Source organism: Phyllobates terribilis, unplaced genomic scaffold (assembly GCF_046119375.1).
Source record: "Phyllobates terribilis strain yellow unplaced genomic scaffold, ASM4611937v1 Scaffold_3__8_contigs__length_932513732, whole genome shotgun sequence".
Lineage (NCBI taxonomy): Eukaryota > Metazoa > Chordata > Amphibia > Anura > Dendrobatidae > Phyllobates > Phyllobates terribilis.
In genome coordinates this window covers 506,773,596-506,793,959 of record NW_027362763.1, presented here as the reverse complement: position 1 = coordinate 506,793,959, position 20,364 = coordinate 506,773,596, and the positions used below count along the sequence as shown (strand labels likewise).

The window sequence follows — 20,364 nt, the reverse complement described above, 5'->3', positions numbered from 1 at the left end:
CGTCGCGTAAGGTCCTGGAAGGAGCCCAGCAGACGCTGACGTCACAGGAGCGCGACGGAAGGTCCTCAACCCTGACGATCCACTGCGGAGCCGCGGCCTACGGAAGAGGATCATCGCAAGGTAGGCCACGGTCCACTAGGGGGGAGGAAGATGTCGGATACGGAGGAGAGCTTCACTGCCTCAACCCCCGCCAGCGCCAGCGCTGCTGCAGTCATGCCTTTTACCATGCCCTATATCCTGGGAGCAGCCTGGCTACCCCAATACTCAGGGGAGTCACATACCCTGAATGACTTTAGAGAAAAGCTGGATAGCCTCTTCCAGGTGTACCCCCTCACAGAAGAGCAAAAAGTGAGCATCCTGGTGGCCCAACTAACCGGGGCAGCCCAAAGGGAGGTAAAGTCCTGGCCACCTGGGAGGAGGACTGTCGCGGGGATACTAACCCGGCTGAGGGACACCTTTGATACCCGCACCTCAGCCGAGATTAAGCTTAAATTCTATGGGTGCAAGCAGCGAGCACATGAGAGTATAAGGGACTATGCACTAAACCTACAAGAGGCCCTGAGAGCCATTAAGCAGACCGACCCCGACAGCGTGGGAAACGAGGACAGGCTGTTGACCGAACAATTTATAGAGGGACTATATTGCAATGTCCACCGAACCCAGTTGCGGGCCATAGCCTTACAGGATCCTCATCTGGACTTTGCACAGTTCAAGGACAGAGCCATCCGGGTGCTCCGAGAACCGGCACCGGGTGGCGTTGTGACCCACAGGCGCCCAGCTATCACTTACCACCAGGAGGCGGCGCCCTTGTCGGCAGGGCCTGTGGGGGCTGATGCGCAGGCTTTGAACAATGACCCGGCTCCAGACCTGCACCTTCAGGTCCAAGAGCTAGCTAAAAGCGTTGCTGCTCTAACCCGAACTGTGCAGTCTTTACAGGTTTCCACTCCAGGGAAGATCCAGCTGGCATCCGGACCGGAGGACATCCCGTGGCGTCGACCAAGGAGGACCCCACCGGCCAGAGGAAGACCCAGCGACCAGTACAACGAGGACGGACAACCCATCTGCCGCCGCTGCAATCAACCCGGACATATGGCAAGGTACTGTCCTTTAAACTGGCACAACCTGGGGTAGAGGGCCAACCCCCAGGAAAAAGATCACCAGGCCCATCGAGCTGGCGCGACAAATATGTGGGAGGACGTCCAGTCTTGCCTGTGGTGCTGGATGGCATTCCTATGAGTGCCCTACTGGACACCGGGTCACAGGTCACCACCATCCCGTACGTGCTCTTTAAGCAGTACTGGAATGACTCGGATATAACCCGCTACCCTGACGACGACTTGAGTATCATCGCCAGCAATGGTCAACCCGTGCCGCAGATCGGATTTAAAGAGATGACCATTAAAATCGGTAGAGTCGAACTGGCAGCACAGGGACTGATCACTGTGGACATTGACAAGCGCGAGAGTCACCCAAAGATAACTCTAGGAACTAATGTGATTGAAAATTGTCTTGCAGAGGTGATTTTCATTTTACAGCAGGTTGCCAAGAACGCCAGCTCTGGCCAGCAGCGAGTGCTCCAGAAAGAGATCCGGGCACTGATGCGACGGCAACAAGTGGAACTCTCCGGCGGTGAGATTGGTAGCGTAAGAATGTGTGACCCTTTCCCTATTGCCATACCCCCGAAAAGTGAAATGATGATTTGGTGCCGGGCAGCTATTGGTCTGAGAGGTAGAGATTACCAGGCCATGGTAGAGCCAGTCTACTCAGACAGTAGGCCCACCATTTTGACAGCCCGGGGGGTAGTTGATGTACGCCATGGGAGGGTACCCGTTCGCATAATAAATATTGGGAAAAGGGAAGTATACCTGCCCCGGTATGCTACGCTAGCCAAATTATATACTATCAACCAAAATTCTATACAGTCTGTGGAACCCTTGCCTCCATCTCATCCGGAGGAAGGTAACGGCTCTGAGAAAATAATGGAGGATTGGTGTCAGCAACTACATTTGGGTACTGACTCCACTCCCTCCCACCAGAAACAGGGAGTCTACCGGGTGGTTCAAGAGTACGAGAGAGTGTTTAGTAAACACCCGTTAGACTTCGGGCGAGTCAAGGGGGTAGAACACCACATCCCCACGGGAGACCATCCTCCCATAAAAGAGAGGTATCGGCCCGTACCCCCTGCACACTACCAACACGCCAAGGGGATGCTTAGAGACATGAAGGAGGCTGGGGTAATCAGGGATAGCTGTAGCCCCTGGGCAGCTCCACTAGTCTTGGTTAAAAAGAAAGACAACACCATGAGAATGTGTGTAGATTACCGGAAAATTAACCGTATCACACACAAAGATGCGTACCCCTTACCAAGAATAGAGGAGTCTTTGGCTGCTTTAAAATCTGCTAACTTCTTCTCCACCTTGGATCTCACTAGCGGGTACTGGCAGGTTCCTGTAGCAGAGGCGGATCGGGAGAAGACCGCATTCACCACCCCGATGGGACTTAGCGAGTTTACCTGCATGCCGTTTGGACTCTGCAACGCACCAGGAACCTTCCAGCGACTGATGGAGTGCTGTCTGGGACACCGGAACTTTGAGACGGTCCTGTTATACCTGGACGATGTCATCGTCTACTCCAAGACCTACGAGGACCACCTGAAGCACCTGGCGGAAGTGTTCGAAGCTCTGGCAAGTTACGGCCTAAAGGTGAAACCCTCCAAGTGTCACCTCCTGAAGCCAAAGGTGCAGTACCTGGGACACGTGGTGAGTGCTGACGGAGTGGCTCCCGACCCTGATAAGATCACCGCAATTAAGGAATGGCCAAGCCCCTCCAGCCGTAAAGGAAGTGAGGCAGTTCCTCGGGTTGGTAGGCTACTACCGAAGGTTCATTCCCGGTTTCACCAAAAAGGCAGCTCCTATGCAGGACCTCCTGATAGGCCAGTCCAGGAAGGCCAAGAACCAGAAGCCGCCCTTCAGATGGGAGAAGTTGGAAGAAGAGTCCTTCCGCCAGCTGAAGATGGCCCTCACGGGGGATGAAATCCTGGTGTACCCTGATTATAGCCAGCCCTTTATCCTCTACACCGACGCCAGTAACATCGGGCTAGGAGCCGTACTATCCCAGATCCAGCAGGGGAAAGAACGGGTAATTGCTTACGCCAGCCGAAAACTGCGACCCACCGAAAGAAACCCTGAGAATTACAGCTCATTTAAGCTAGAGTTCCTGGCAGTGGTGTGGGCAGTCACCGAACGCTTTAAGCACTACCTCGCTTCTTCCCGGTTCACCGTGTACACGGATAACAACCCGTTGACACACCTGGACACTGCAAGACTCGGTGCCCTAGAGCAGAGATGGATGGCCCGCTTGTCCAACTATGAGTTTACAATCAAATACCGGGCAGGACGCTCCAATACCAACGCAGACGCCCTGTCCAGGATGCCAAACCTACCGGACGTAGGGGAAGATTCAGAGGAACTGGAAGAAGTTGAGCTCCCCGCGTTCCACCGTCATGGGACTATCCAGTATTCCCACCGTGTAAGAAGTAAGCAAACCGCTACGTTCAACCCCTTACCTCATTACAACTGGGTGGAGACGCAAGACAGTGACCCTGCCGTCCGTCTGGTAAAGGAGATGCTGACTCGGCCAGATGCACGCCTTGACCCAGACGCTCCGGAGGAAGCCAAGCAACTGTGGGCTGAGAAGAGTCGACTGTTCCTTTATAAGGGAAAGTTGTGCCGCAGAATGGTTAACTCCCGGACGCATGAACTAATCTGGCAAGTAGTGGTGCCAAGAAGAGACGCAGCTATGGTGATGGAGGCATACCACGACGGAGCTGGGCATTTCGGATGGAAGAAGCTGGAGTTTCTGCTGCGCGGGCGGTTCCATTGGGTAGGCATGAGAGGAACCATCGAGAGGTGGTGCAGAGACTGTGGCCCATGCAACTTAAGAAGGAGGGACCGTGCCAGCCAGAAGACTCCCCTGCGGTCCATCATCACCAGACAGCCGTTGGAACTGGTAGCCTTGGATCATGTAAAGCTGACCCCAAGCAGGAGTGGCTACGTCTACGCGTTAACCATCGTGGATCACTACTCCCGGTTCTTGGTTGTCGTCCCCGTCAAGGACTTAACGGCTCACACAGCAGCTAGAGCCTTCCAGCAGCACTTCTGCCGTCCGCATGGATACCCGGAGCAGGTGCTGACGGACCAGGGGCCTGCCTTTGAAGCGGAGGTCTTCCAGGAGTTCTGCACCATGTATGGATGCCGGAAGATAAGAACAACACCCTATCACCCGCAAACTAATGGACTTTGTGATAAAATGAACCAGGTGGTGATAGATCTTCTGAAAACATTGCCCCTGGAAGAACGCAGTCTGTGGCCTGAGAAGCTGCCCGACCTGGTGGACCTATACAACCACATCCCTGTAGGTTCCACCAACTGTACCCCGGCTTACCTAATGAGGGCAAGACCTGGTAAGCTTCCTGTTGATCTGGAGATGGGAGTCCTGACACCCGAGGACACTTCACCAGAAGCCAACTGGGACACAGAGAGGCAGCGGCAATACCGAAAAGTACAGGAGAGCGTGGAGCGTAGTCTCTGTCAAGCTAGGGAAAGACAAGAGAAAACTTACAACCAGTATGCTCCCGCTGTTCCCCTGGTGCCCGGAGAGCAGGTCTTGAAGAGGAAAAGACGGCTCCACAAGTTGGACGACCAATGGGAGAAGGACCCGTACAACGTACTGCCCTCAAGCCACGACAACCCAAAGATCTGTACAATCAGTAAAGACGGAGGGGAAACCACAGCCATTGTATCCCGGGATCACCTAAAGAAGTGTCCCGAACAGCTACGGAACCCTGAAGAGGAACAAGAAGACCCTCGACCCGTAGAGGAAAGGGAAGATATGGTTAGTACTGTGCTCGGAGACTTCCCTCGGTCTTGGACTCAAGTCAATGGTGCTGTTGTGGTACCCGTCCTCACGTTCCTCCAACCAGTATCCCAAGTGCCTACGGAGACACAGGTGGAGCTGGAAGAACAGCCGGTCCAGGAGGCAGAAGGCCTCACACAAGCAGACCAGGAAAATCAACCCTCTGCTTATAGTGAGCCTGCCATACCCCTAGTGAGCCAAAGAGTCCGTAGACGGCTGCCCAGTTTACCTTTGACAGCTCCTATACCCTGTAGCTCAGGACCAATCAACCAGCTCCGTAGGTCCACTAGGGTCACTAGAGGCCAGCTGCCCATACGGTGGAGGATCTAAAATGTTCAAGCTATTTTATTAATATTTACCTGTTTATTGTTGCTTGTGTATAATTATGTGTTTCTAGTTATTTATAGGAGTCTTTGGTGGATTTACCGGGAATCCTTTGTGTATATAGTTGGAGCGTAACCCAGGACGGACTGAAAGACTGTTAAGGACTCGGGGCAGGACAGACCCCTACCTGGTTACGTCTCCCTGTTTTTGGTGAAATGGACACCCTTGTTTTCCTCAAAAGTTACACCCGGTTGCGGACACGCCGTGACCACCTTATGTGTTGTCTCTATTAGAATGTTATTGTTTGCACCTTGTTATGTTTACAAAAGTATGTTTAGTCCCGGAGTACTAACTTTCACTAGGGGGGAATGTGGCACTCCAGGGGTCTGGTCTCCACAGTAATAGCAATGTTATGTCTGAGAGCAGGTGGGAGGTCTCTTGGTCAGGAATCCTATTCATGCCACACCTCCTGCCCGGTCCTGGGAGGGGAAGGACTTCCCCTATATAAAACTGGGGCTGAGGCAGGGTTAGAGAGAAGAAGAGGAGCAGCTTAGGAAAGAAAGATCAGGAGCTCAGTGGGAGCAGTGCTAAAAGGAATCAGGGGCTGGCAGCTGAAGAGCTCGCCCTGATTGAAGAATTACCACCGGACCCGGAGTCCGAGGCTGTGGGGATTAACCCAGACCCAGCAGCAGAAACCGCCCGGCAGGGGATTTCAGGTCCTCTGGCCAAGAAACCCGAAGGCACGGTCACACGCGTGGGACCAGCACCGCCGTCGTGGAGCGGAAGCCACTAGAAGGCCCCGAGTCACCGGCCATACGGGTGAGCACCACACGGTACACTCAGGGACATGGGCTACCTTTACCCGCCTCTAGCAAGGAAGCCAGAAGAGTACAATTAGTTGGGGAGGCCTACAACTCCGCCTGGCCAAGGGGGATCCCATCTGCTCAAGGACTGACCAGGCCCCGACCGCTAGCCAGTACTCCGGGAGGGTCTATCTTTATCACCAGTAAAGACCCTGAACTACACCGCATCGTCTCTGAGTGGTTCCTGCTACCCCCATCATCCACGTCGGCTGCCCTGAGGCCATACCCCTCCCGTTGGGGGTTATACCATCTACGCTGCACTATCCTACCACCGGCCTCAGCGGTCTGCCCTGCAGCGGCAGCTCCATAGCTGCATTCAACGGGTGGCGTAGTCGTCCTACATCTACTGCTAATATACCGCCACTTAGTCTGACTCCCTGGGCACGGACCGGGTCACCGCCACGAGACTACGATCCCTATCTGATCCGGCTCCGGGTAGGCTCCCGCGTGCGCAACGCTGCGCGACTCAGGCCCAGGGGCGCGTCATATGCATTTGTCACCAAGTTGTGTCATATTCGGGATATTTTTCTTTTTAAATGCTGGACACCACATAGTAGATGCATCTAAAGCAGTAACATAACATGAGTTGCAAGCGCCCATAGGAAGGCAAGCATTTTGGGCCCCTCTAACCCGTGGACTGTTATCACTTATTGAATCCCTTCCTCCAGTCCAGTATTGAACATGCTTATCCCCCAAGTACAATTATTACATATTAAATATTGTATATTAAAATACTGATGTGATTATAATTTACCGTTTGCTTTTTGATGAAATCTGAGATAACATTTTTAAAGTAAAAAGTTAAACATTATTTTAATATATATTTTTTACTTTTTATTTTACTACTAAATTTTTCGTGCTTTTTATGTAATTACTGTATTGCCAAACCCATGTCCTAACGATAAAGAAAATGCAAGTAAAAAGGTAAAAAAATTTTTGTAATGTTAGGGTTTTTTCTCTTTGACAGGGGACACTTTTGTACATTTAGGAGAGCTGTAGAGAGAGATGGGAGACATAAAGCAGTGGTAGAGACAGTCGGCTTCATAGTGCGCAGCATAATGCAGCATTAAACATCCGCCAAATGGCAACATGTTTGTTTAACAGCCAGATTACACAACCAGACCCCGCTTCAGATGTGTCCTGAAAAATCAGATCACTCACTGTGCATAGACTGCTATTGCTCTTGGCAACACAGGTCCTATTTACACAGGAAGACGTGATCTCAAGAATGGTAATCTTTTGTGCAAATAAAAAGATCACTTCAACTGACCAACAAGCATTTTGCATGATTACTGTGAAATGAGCATCCCTAGGAACGCCCCTACAGAAATTCACATTCTGGGCAACCACTCCTGCTTCCTTACCCATGATCGGCCACGGAAGAGTTGACCAAACAGTTGCAATAGATTTCTTCATCGCTGGTCAGTCCAGCTAAAGGCTAGGACTACACGGCAACAAGTGGCCCTCAATCTTTTGAGATCTGGAAAAATTGCAACTCCTAACATGCCCAGGTGACTGCTGCAGATCTTAAGTTGTAAACTTACTAAAATCTTGTGAGGTCTTGAAGTGTATGTCGAAGCATATTCTTTTGCATGTTCCAACATCAAGTGGGCAAAGACATCAGTGCACAGTAAATGCGACATTTTTTTATCAAAAAATGTCCAGCAAGCATTATGTTTGTTTAGGTCCTGTTGTAATTAATAGGCCCTGTACACAGTACTTGTTCAGCATTGTATATTTGCTTTGGAAATTGTACCATCCAGCATGCAGTTGTGAGAGTATATCTAGAGGAACACTTTAATGTATTCCAAAGGGAACTTTTTTAATGACCAGTACACTTTTTATTGTACACTTAAAAGTATGTATTTTTTATTACTTAACCAAGGCCTGGATGCCACTGCATGTAACAGTGTTCACTTCCATACTCGGGTCCCCATTCATCTCTGTCTGGGTTCCTGGGCCATTGAATAGACCTGAACAACTCTGCAATGTTTAAGTCCATTATTATACAATATCTTGGCAAAGTAGCCACATAGGCTATATTCCTTCATATTAATAAATCCACATAAAAAAATTATGCTTTATATTATCCAGAACCTCAACTTGTAAAGCAATCATCTATATATAAAGTTACATCAAATCAATGTAATTACTGAATGGAGACTACTGCACAGACTCTCTATATCACAGATGTCAAACTCAAACATACAGGGCCAAAATGAAAAACTTGGACAAAGTCGCGGGCCAACCAGTATACGGTATAATGGGCCCCACACAGTCCTCCATACAGAATAATGGGCCCCACATAGTCCTCCATATAGAATAATGGGCCCCACATAGTCCTCCATATAGAATAATGGGCCCCACATAGTCCTCCATACAGAATCATAGTCCCCACATAGTCCTTCATACAGAATAATGGGCCCCACATAGTCCTCCATACAGAATAATGGGTCCCACATAGTCCTCCATACAGAATAATGGGCCCCACATAGTCCTCCATACAGAATAATGGGCCCCACATAGTCCTCCATACAGTATAATGGGCACCACATAGTGCTCCATACAGTATAATGGCTCCACATAGTCCTCCATACAGTATAATAGCCCCACATAGTCCTCCATACAGTATCATAGCCCCACATAGTCCTCCATACAGTATAATGGCCCCACATAGTTCTCCATACAGTATAATGGCCCCACATAGTCCTCCATACAGTATAATGGGCTCCACATAGTTCTCCATACAGAAAAATGGGCCCCACATAGTCCTCCATACAGAATAATGGGCCCCACATAGTCCTCCATACAGAATAATAGTCCCCACATAGTCCTTCATACAGAATAATGGGCCCCACATAGTCCTCCATACAGAATAATGGGCCCCACATAGTCCTCCATACAGAATAATGGGCCCCACATAGTCCTCCATACAGAATAATGGGCCCCACATAGTCCTCCATACAGTATAATGGGCCCCACATAGTGCTCCATACAGTATAATGGCTCCACATAGTCCTCCATACAGTATAATAGCCCCACATAGTCCTCCATACAGTATAATAGCCCCACATAGTCCTCCATACAGTATAATGGCCCCACATAGTTCTCCATACAGTATAATGGCCCCACATAGTCCTCCATACAGTATAATGGGCTCCACATAGTTCTCCATACAGAAAAATGGGCCCCACATAGTCCTCCATATAGAAAAATGGGCCACACATAGTCCTCCATACAGAATAATAGTCCTCAATACAGTATAATAGGCCCCACATAGTTCTCCATACAGTATAATGGCCCCACATAGTCCTCCATACAGTATAATCGCCTCACATAGTCCTCCATACAGTGTAATGGCCCCACATAGTCCTCCATACAGTATAATGGCCCCACATAGTTCTCCATACAGTATAATGGCCCCACATAGTCCTCCGTACAGTATAATGGCCCCACATAGTCCTCCATACAGTGTAATGGGCCTCACATAGTCCTCCATACAGTGTAATGGGCCTCACATAGTCCTCCATACAGAATAATGGGCCCCACATAGTCCTCCATACAGTGTAATGGGCCCACATAGTCTTCCATACAGTGTAATGGGCCTCACATAGTCCTCCATACAGAATAATGGGCCCCACGTAGTCCTCCATACAGTGTAATGGGCCCACATAGTCCTCCATACAGTATAATGGCCCCACATAGTCCTCCGTACAGTATAATGGGCCCACATAGTCCTCCATACAGTGTAATGGGCCTCACATAGTCCTCCATACAGAATAATGGGCCCCACATAGTCCTCCATACAGTGTAATGGGCCCACATAGTCCTCCATACAGTGTAATGGGCCTCACATAGTCCTCCATACAGTATAATGGGCCCACATAGTTCTCCATATAGATTAATGGGCCCCACATACTCCTCCATACAGAATAATGGGCCCACATAGTCCTCCATACAGAATAATGGGCCCCACATAGTCCTCCATACAGTATAATGGGCCCCACTATAGAATAATGGGCCCCACATAGTCCTCCATACAGTATAATGGGCCCCACTATAGAATAATGGGCCTCACATAATCCTCCATACAGTATAATGGGCCCCACTATAGAATAATGGGCCCCACATAGTCCTCTATACAGTATAATGGGCCCCACTATAGAATAATGGGCCCCACATAGTCCTCTATACAGTATAATGGGCCCCACTATAGAATAATGGGCCCCACATAGTCCTCTATACAGTATAATGGGCCCCACTATAGAATAATGGGCCCCACATAGTCCTCCATACAGTATAATGGGCCCCACTATAGAATAATGGGCCCCACATAGTCCTCCATACAGTATAATGGGCCCCACTATAGAATAATGGGCCCCGCATAGTCCTCCATACAGTATAATGGGCCCCACTATAGAATAATGGGCCCCGCATAATCCTCCATACAGTATAATGGGCCCCACTATAGAATAATGGGCCCCACATAGTCCTCTATACAGTATAATGGGCCCCACTATAGAATAATGGGCCCCACATAGTCCTCTATACAGTATAATGGGCCCCACTATAGAATAATGGGCCCCACATAGTCCTCCATACAGTATTACATGCACCACAAAGTCCTTCATACAAAATAATAGCCCCACATAGGGGTGGTGGTTCTGGTGTCGCGGGCCAAATAAAACCACCCTGAGGGCCAGATTTGGCATGTATCCTCTGCATCAACTATAATCTACCCCTTTCCTGAGCAACAGACACATTTACCCAAAGGGTTTCCATAGACACGTGCCTCTTGTACCTAATTAAAAAAAAACTTGAGAAGTATGGTGATCGCATTAGGGGAATGTAGCAAATATTGCTGGTGAGGACCCAGACTGAAATATTACTACTCACCAAGTGCAATTTCAGTAGTCCTATCAGTGGTAGACGCCATGGCATTTCCCATATTTCATCAGTTTTTTTCCTGGTTGATCCGAAAATGCAGTATGTACTACAGGAGAAGGTAGCACGGGATGATCCTTTTAATCTGACTGGTAGATTTCTGCAAATAAAATACCTAATTCCCTGTAAACTTAGCTGATCGCCCTGTGCTTATTGCACACCATGTGTGACTGACAAAAATCAGCTGGTACACAATACATGTAATTGTAGTAAAAAGAGGAAAGCAAGAAGAACAATACCAATATAGTAGTGTCAAATTGGGAAGTAGCATCCTCATGAACAGGTAATTTATAATCCTCTATCACAAAATATGAGGTAGACGTCCGCTCAATGGAAACATCTTCTGCTGACTTGTTTTTCTAAAGGCACCTAATAAATCCCTGACGTTAAAGGGGTCTCTCCTGGTGATAAGTTCCCTTTCAAAAATACCTGTCCATTACTGTATGTTTTTTACATAAAATGATGGCAAAGTGAATTGATCAGTGTTCAATGTGATCAATAAAAGTCCGTCATCAGCTTGCTCCCTCCAGAGCAGGGGGCCCCAGCCAGCAGTCCTGGGACCAAGTGCGGCCTGAGATGCTATCTGTGCAACCTCCAACCATATAGTCACATATCTGCTTGTCTGGAAGCTGATCACAGGTGTTCTCAGATTTTTCCCTTTCATTGTAGTTTTATGTAGTTTTAATCCCATTAACTGCAAAGCAGTAACAAATGGAGAGAAGGCGACCCCTTACATCTGATAGGTGGAAGTTCTGGGGTGTGGAAATATCACATACTTTTGATATGCCAAAAATATCTCTGATGATAACACCCTATGTAAGTTTTATTGCTGCCCTTGGGATTGGTTCAATCTGACCAGGTGGCACTCGGACCTGAAAATTTTGTGCATCCTTGATCTAGAGGAAGCCCTATGACATCATGGCATCAGTTGTCAACAATACCTGTGCACTACATGCTAGGACTCTTATAACAATATATTAAAGAGTTTTCTTTCATGATATTACATTGATATATTAGTGATCAGCGGAACCATGGGGTGTAGCACTTGATGGTGTACCCTGGTCACTTCACTGCAGTGCTTGACACAGCAACTTCCTAGAGGAATGTAGATATCCATTGACAATTAACAATGCATCAGTAAAAAACAGATAAAGCTCGGATGGCACTCTGAAGTACAAAGTCCGTCTTCGGTGTTTCATCCATTTTATATGGATCCCAAAAGACTTTAATGGTCGAGTCTGATCCGCAAAATCGTATCAGAATAGGACATGCTCGGAGCCACACGGATTTTACACTGAGAGTTGCTATTTTAATAGATCCATCTATTCTACTCTACGGGTCCAAATGCTGTCTGATAAAACATCAGACAGTACTAGGACGTGTCACACATATATGTGAATGTAGCCTAAAATTAAATTGTGGTTGACCTGCCTACAATATCTATCACAGTGACAACCATGCGATTGTAGCTGTGCATGGTATTGCACATTAAAGGGGTTTTCCCACGAACAACAGTTAATTTAAATCACTAGATCTTGGAATAATAATAAGCTCCACAATTGGATGTGTCTAAATAAAATGTTCCTGTGCTGAGATAATCTTATACATGTTCCCGTGCTGTGTAATTGCTATGTCTTACTGTATAGGGACATGGTCTGATCATACCACATCTCCTGGGCAGGGGGGAAGCGAAAGAGTATACAGACATTACAGTATGGGATCACAGCTGATTCTTTCTTTAAAGTAAAACATTGTTTAAAAACAGACAGGGAAATGTTTAACCTCATAGAAAGAATCAGCTGTGATCCTATGCTGTCCTGCCTATATAATCTTTTGCTTGTTACAATCTTATTATCTTGCTGTGTAAACAGGCTGCCGATGACACGATGGGTGCGCAATACGCTGAAATGATATTTTGTGCTGTAATAAACAAATCATCGATCTCGACAGCGCATTGTAAACCAGACTCGCACTGCCAAGAACTATTTACTTTGGTCTGCCTGACCGTTAAAAGTTTACCGATCGGCAGTCGTATTATGCTACACGTCGATTTATGTAAATGGACATTAAAACTAGGAAGATTAATAAAGAGGTTGTCCACTACTTTTATATTGATGGCCTATACTTAGGATAGGTCATCAATGTCTGATTGGTCGGGGTCCGACACCTGGTATCCCCCATCTGCTGTTATCGGTGTCGGCGGTGGCCGTCTGCTGCATGTACTTGCTTGTGGAGCTGGCAGTCTACTTATAGTGGCTTGGGCTTGGTACTGCACATCTGTCTCCTATTTAAATCAATAGGCGGATTTGCAGTTCTCCTCGGCAGCCACTACAAGTAGACGGCCAGCTCTGTAAATAGGTACTGCCAGCGGCCAACACGAATAACAGCTGATCGGCAGGGGTGGCAGGTGTCGGACTCTGGCTGATCAGACATTGATGTATAGGCCATCAATGTAACAATAATGGACAACCTCTTTAAGAACAAGTACAATGGTCTGCAGATAGTAGCAAGAGGCTACAGTAGAGGATCCTGATAAGTTATTAGCTGAGAAATTACAGAAACCAGCAGTAAGGTAAAAGTACACAGAGTTATACTTTGATACACCGCTGTGTGCATGCTCCTGCATGAGTCGAACACTTCTGCCCAATGGTTTGAATGATCAGTGGGGGGCTCCACATGCCCACAGATCAACAAGGATTTTAAATGGCTACAATATACCATACCTACAACATACCACAGCCTCTGTTTAACGCATACGCTGCAGCGTTTCACAGAAACAGAAGGTTAGGTATGAGCAGGGACGAATTTCAGTCAGCTTCTTACCGAAAATGATGTTAAATTAATCTTAAAATGGTCAGAAGGATGATTAACACCTCCTTGTTTGTGACACTTTGTATTCTGTTACTAATTTACAATATCTAGATATTAGGCATGAGAAAGTGCTAGATAAAAGCCGGATGGGTCACAATAACCTTCATACCCGTGCTGTGCCTTTTATTCTCAGTACGACGAGACTGTTTCCCTTGACCTCTTTTCTTTTTCTTTTCTTCATCAGTACTCAGTGCCTTCTCGGGAACTTGTCCTAGAATCACCGTCAAACTGCCATCTTTGCTGGGAGGAGGATCGACGTGTGAATTACTGGATGTAAGCTCTGGATTTTGTTTTGCTGTCTTTCGTTTTTTCAACCTTAACAAATTTAAACAAAGAATAAATTATCAATTATGTAAAAACGCCAATATCCAGCACAACCAAACAGCAAAAGATATAAAAAAACAAGTATTAAACTCTCAATGGCACTGTGAGATTTATATATCAACTACTTACTCTAGGACATATCCAACAATATGGGCAACACAGATCTTCTTAACAAGGCACATTGTGCTCAGCAAAACGATATAAGAATAACCATAAAAGTGAGGGAAGAAAGTATAGGAACTTCGTCCCTTTAACCATGCGCTCTATATGGACTGCATAGGGTAGATGGTGCTCCCATCGGCTAGCAGAGAGAGCCTTGAGGAAGCGTATGTTCACCCGAAACGGCGTTGTCCAACATCTACCCTGTTAAGTTCCTATGATATTTAATTGAAATAAAATAACACAGTTAAAGGGATGAAGTGCCGCTCCATTCTTCCTGAGTTTTAAACAGCAAAAGATATACTGACTAACAAAACCCCAGAGTGGACATGTCCATCTGGTTTACATTGTTTTCGACATACTAAGCCTTGAGCATCCATCATTGGTTCCATCATGGTTTATGCCATTTTGAAAGCATGAACATCAGCACATGCAGCACAGTTCTCGCAGTAAAAAGTCCTGAAACTCTCTCCGGTCCAATATAAGTCAATGGGGGTCTGTTGGTAACCTTGTAGATCTGACAGATGAATGATTTAGCACAGCTTCATGTCTTATAAACTAATTCCATGACACAAAAAATGTAGCCTTCAAAACATTACTAAGATATTTTACAATCAAATACCTCCCCCATACCATGTAGTAGCTACAGTTAAAGTTTCAGAGGACATGGAATGTCCAGCATTACATATACCTACATGTGGTACACAAGCCAAAAGTATGCATACTCCATTTAAAGGGAATCTGTCAACAGGTTTTTGCTATATAATCTGAGAGCAACATAATATAGGGAAGTGAGCCTGATTCCAAGGATGTGTCACATACTAGTCTGTGTGTTGTGGTTTCAATACAATCACTGTTTTATCAGCATGAGATTATCAGTAGAGGACTAGGTCTCACATGCATAGCAGTCTGGCTAGTCTGTGTAACCCCGCCTCTACCAAGACTGGGCCAAGAAATAACTGAAGACGGAATTTTCAAAGGTTTTATAGACTGATGAGATTACAGTGACTCCTGACAGACCAGATGGATGGGGCCAAAGACCCCCACTTACACTCAGGCACCAGCAAGGTGTAAGTGGGATACTGCTATGGACTGGTATTATTAAAGATGAGCGAGATGAACTTTTCGAAGTTGAAGGTAGACTCAAAATCAACTCCCAAACCTACTGCCAGTTTTTAGAAGACACTTTTTTTAAGCAGTGGTATAGGAAGGAAAGAGTCTACATCTTTTAAGAAAACAATGATTTTTATGAAAGATAATGCTCCATTGCATGCATCAAAGTACTTCACTGCTTGGCAAAAGCCTTAAAGATGAAAGAATAATGACATGGCTCCTTCCTCACCTGACCTACTGTAAACCATATTGAGAACTTGCGGACCCCTCTTAAATGGGAGATTTCTAGAAAGGTACAGTACACCTCTCTGAACATTGTCTAGAAGGCTGCGGTTGATGCTGCCCAAAAAGTTGATCATCAACAGATTAAGAGACTGACAGACTCCATGGATGGAAGACTTATGACTGTTAATAGAACGAAGGGTGGCTATATTGCTATATTGGTCACTGATATATTTTTTTAACGTCAGAAATGTATTTTTGTAGATTTTGAGTTGTTTGGTTATTATTCTCACTTTAACAGGTGAAAATAAACAACTGAGATGGGAAAATGTATGTTTTTCATTTAGTTGCATAATAATTCTGTACACTAATAGTTACCCAATAATTCTGCACACATAGATATTCTCCTAAGAAAGACAAATCCCCACTTTTACTTTCAGAAGTATTCAGGTTTCAGGTTTATTAACTTTTGCATTGACCGAGAGCACTGTAGTTGCTCAATAGTAAAATTAATCATCAAAAGTATAATAATTGTGTATGCATGTTAATGGATGCTCCCAAACTCACACACAGTGAGTAAAATGATGTTTCATCATCATTGTTATATACTACGCCTTATTCCAAAAGCCAATAGCACAACATTTTTGCTACTTTGTAACCATTTCAGTGCATTTAACAGTGCTTCTTTCCTCTTTTCAAGGCTCTTTAATGGGTTAACAATAACTTTCTGGGTAGCTACATGAAGGTGGCACTAAAAAGACAGTTTTCTTCTCTTTGGTAGAAGAGCTAACTTGCACAGCCCAGAGACACATTCTCAATTCTGCAAAGCTGTCACTGGAAACAGTTGGCAAGATTTCCTAACAAATGGGTCACTACACTACACTATCATAGAGATTAGGTAGAAAAACTCAAAAAGTGACAAAATATGAAAGTATAGAAGTTTTCTCAAATACACATCATTACTAAATCAGCTGATTTACCAGAGTATTACAGGGATAAAGATTTTATCATGACTTCAGAGTAAGCGCAAAATGTGGTGGGATTTTGGGAGGTACAAACTGTGATGGAGGAGCTCATGTTACACAGCATCTAAATGGTAGATGTAAGCATTGTGCTCAGATCTGGTTGTATTTGGCCTATTTCATCGTTTTATCAAGTCGCTAGTTGTAGAATACAATGGGGAAATCATTTAGCCCACCACTAGATGAATTTGTTGAGGAGAGTAGTTTCTGAAATTGGGTAACTTTGGGGGGGCAGGGGAGGGCTTCTGCTGTTTTGGCACATTTTAGGGAACCTGTCAGCTGATACATGCTGCGGCGTTTTAGAGAAAAATATACTTTTAATAGCTGCCGGGGCCCAAGCCGAGCTATTGACCAGTCTTACAGGCAGGACCCCGGCAGCTGACAGTGACAAGCCTCTCCTGCGGGTGTGCAGGCAGAGGCTTGTCAGTCACTCTCAGCAGGTGGGGAGAAGCCGACAGCGAACCAGCCTGTATGACTAGTCAATAGCTCGGCTCGGTTTCTGGCTACTGTTAGGCCATAGCCCCACTATCAGTATTTGGTCTGTATTCGGTCAGTATTTTTTCTCAGGAGTGGGAGACAAAACCAGGTGAGGAACTATCAGAGAAAAGGTATAATAGAAACAAGTCACCAATTCTGCATTTATCACCCACTCCTGGTTTTGGCTCCCACTACTGAGAAATACTGACCGAATACTGAAAATGGGGCAGTGGCCTTAAAAGTATGTTTTAGAGACAAACATACTGTACATGGCTGAGATACTACAGCCAGTGGCTGATACATGGTGCCCATGGTCTGGACAGCATGTATCAGTTGACATGTTCCCTTTAAGACTGCGTTCGGACAATGACGTTTTAGTAGATTTTTGATATTGCAGAATTTCTGCACCTATTACATATTAGGTTACTTGCGTTTTTTTATACAATTTTTTACTGCTTTTTTTACAGGCATTTTTATAATGTTTTTGATGTCTCTTGTTGGTATGTCATGTTTTAAATAAAGGATCTAGTTGGATGACACGTAAGTGGCCTGCGCTGCTGAAGTAAATCAATTCTTATAAGATGATGATGATGAAATTGCTTTTTATTAACAACGCGTTTCAACGCCGTACCGGGGTCTTTTTCAAGTAAACAAACCAAATGTCTACTTGAAAAAGACGCCGGTATGGTGTTGAAACGCGTTGTTAATAAAAAGCCTTTTCATCATCATCATCATCATTTTATGAGAATTGATTTACTCCAGCAGCGCAGCCCACCTACATGACCCAACTGGATCCAATATCTCCTGGAGGATTTATCCACCAGCCGCGGAGCAGCAGCTGTTTTTCTTCATGCCTTCATAGGAGTTGTGCCTGTCACAACTCCACCAGGAGAGTGTAACCAGCACTCTCCTACTCTCCCTCCATAGGGTATCACCCTATTGTGCGCTCTGTTCCCCAGATTTATAGCTACACGTTTTAAATAAAGCTGTTTTGTTTTTGATACTTCCTCGCTTTAACAAAGCTTTATTCATAGTCATGTGCGGTTCACATTCACTAAAAACAAGTGCATTTTTTTACCCGTGAATTTTCCACATCTAATGCAAGTCTATGGGGAAAATCTGCACAGAAATCTCAGCGTACCCACAAGAGAAGTTGACATGTTGCAACACGCACCACAGGTAAATATACACTGCGTAAAAGCAAAGTACAGCGGGCAGGAGATTTCTGTAAATCCCATCCACTTTGCTGGAGCTGTAAGACGCTGTGTTTTTGATTCAGGGAAAAAACACAGCGTCAAAAACTCATTGGGGCCACACAGCTTAAAGAGATCCTGTCAGCAGGATTTTGCCAACTAAACTAAAATGATACCTGTATTGAAGGAATCCATTTTGAGGTTTTTGTTTAATCTGTTTGAAGTTTTCATTTAATTATATTTTCATGCATCGGGGCGGCCTGTGGCTCTGGTCCCTTATTCATCCTCCTGTGTGAATGACGAGTCACTGATCCGCCAGTGGGCTGCTTCCTACTTTAAATATTGCACCTGCGCAGCTAGTGCAGTGGTCTCTACAACAAAATGGCGCCGGCGCATGCGCTGTCACATCTGTCAAGTCTAGATACTCAATCTGCACACGTGCCTCCCAATGCGTATAGAGGACCAGTGCGAGAGCGCGTAGAAGAAGACATTGTCATCAGCGCTGCACACAGGATACCTCAGATCGGTATTATCATTAAAAAGAGAACAAGTTTAACCCTACTGTTCCATCAATGCATTAAAATATATAATAATTCAATATAAGACAATGTCTTCTTCTGGATGCTCCCATGCTGGTCCTCTGTACACCGCGGGCGGCGCATGCGCAGATTGAGTCTCTACACTTGATGATAGATGCGACCGTGCATGCGCTGATGCCAGAGCCATTTTGTTGGAAACAGAATGATTTTTTCAGAGACCACTGCACTGGCTTTAGATCCAAAAAGGTCACACTAACCCCCGATGCATTTCTTGAGGGTATGTAGCTTCCAAGGTGGGTTAATTTATGGGGAGTTTCAGCGGTTTTGACATCTTGGGTGCTCTGTGAATGCAACAATCTGTCCTAGCCAAAATTGCACTCCAAAAGTCAAACAGCGCTCCTACTCTTCTGAGGCCAAAATTACAGTGGACATTTTTTACTTTTCCTAATTATATATACTTAAGAAATGTTTTATTGTGTTTTAGCTTTCTTATGACTTTGAAATTTCTCTTGAGGTGGTAGATTCACTTTAGAAGGAATGTTTAGAAACAAAACTGGCTTTTTTTAAATGGAGGGTAACTCTGGGCTTTTCTTCTCTAACAACTGTGAAACCACTGCAGCTTCATTATGAGATAATGTCCTCGTCTATTTTCAGAACTCCCATAGAAGTAAAAGGAGAGAGCCAGGTCTGGAGTTTATTCAGATTCTCTGAATACGTAATATATGTTCACAGTGTTCTAACACTATAATGCTACTAAGGCCACGGCCCCACTATCAGTATTTGGTCAGTATTGTTCTCAGGAGTGGGAGCCAAAACCAGGTGAGGAACAATCAGAGAAAAGTATAGAAACAAGTCACCAATTCTGCATTTATAACCCACTGCTGGTTTTGTGTAATGGATGGAAAGTTGGAGATAGAAAACCAACAAGGCTTTTCTGAACACAAAAACAATACACACAGCGATGACCCTCACTTGTCACTGTGTCCCTTTTCACCCCTAAGTCATGTGGACAATACCTAAGAAATCTGATAACATTGATCGTGTCTACATACCAAACAAAGCAATTACTATGCCCTTTGTTACTGGTAATATATTATTAAAGCTACTGTGCTCCAATAAGCTTGTTTTATCTTCTTGAGAATTTTGTATTCTAGCCTAGTTATACTGAGTATGTATATAAGATCTCAGCAGGCTTATTTGGTCTCAAAGCTTGTATTAACTTCTTCGTAGTAGTCCTTTGGACTGTGTTCATACTGTGTAGTTTTGATGCAGATTTTGCAGTTTCAGATCTGATCCAAACCCACTCACCGCCCACATTTCACAGTAAAGCCTTCTAAACTATCCAGAGCTAATTTTGAACTAATGGCCAAACTAATTTTCCGCACAAATGTTTTATCAC

General features: G+C 45.5%; 1 protein-coding gene across 6 annotated transcripts in view; it reads right to left on the bottom strand.

The window, feature by feature from the left end:
* Positions 1–20,364, bottom strand: part of NCOA7 (nuclear receptor coactivator 7) — a 139,600-nt gene that overhangs the window by 67,107 nt on the left and 52,129 nt on the right. For all 6 annotated transcript variants that reach the window (XM_073676024.1, XM_073676019.1, XM_073676023.1 and 3 more), the window contains one exon: positions 14,026–14,231. In XM_073676024.1, the coding sequence (XP_073532125.1) occupies positions 14,026–14,231 (206 nt within the window). The remainder of the gene's footprint in view (positions 1–14,025; positions 14,232–20,364) is intronic.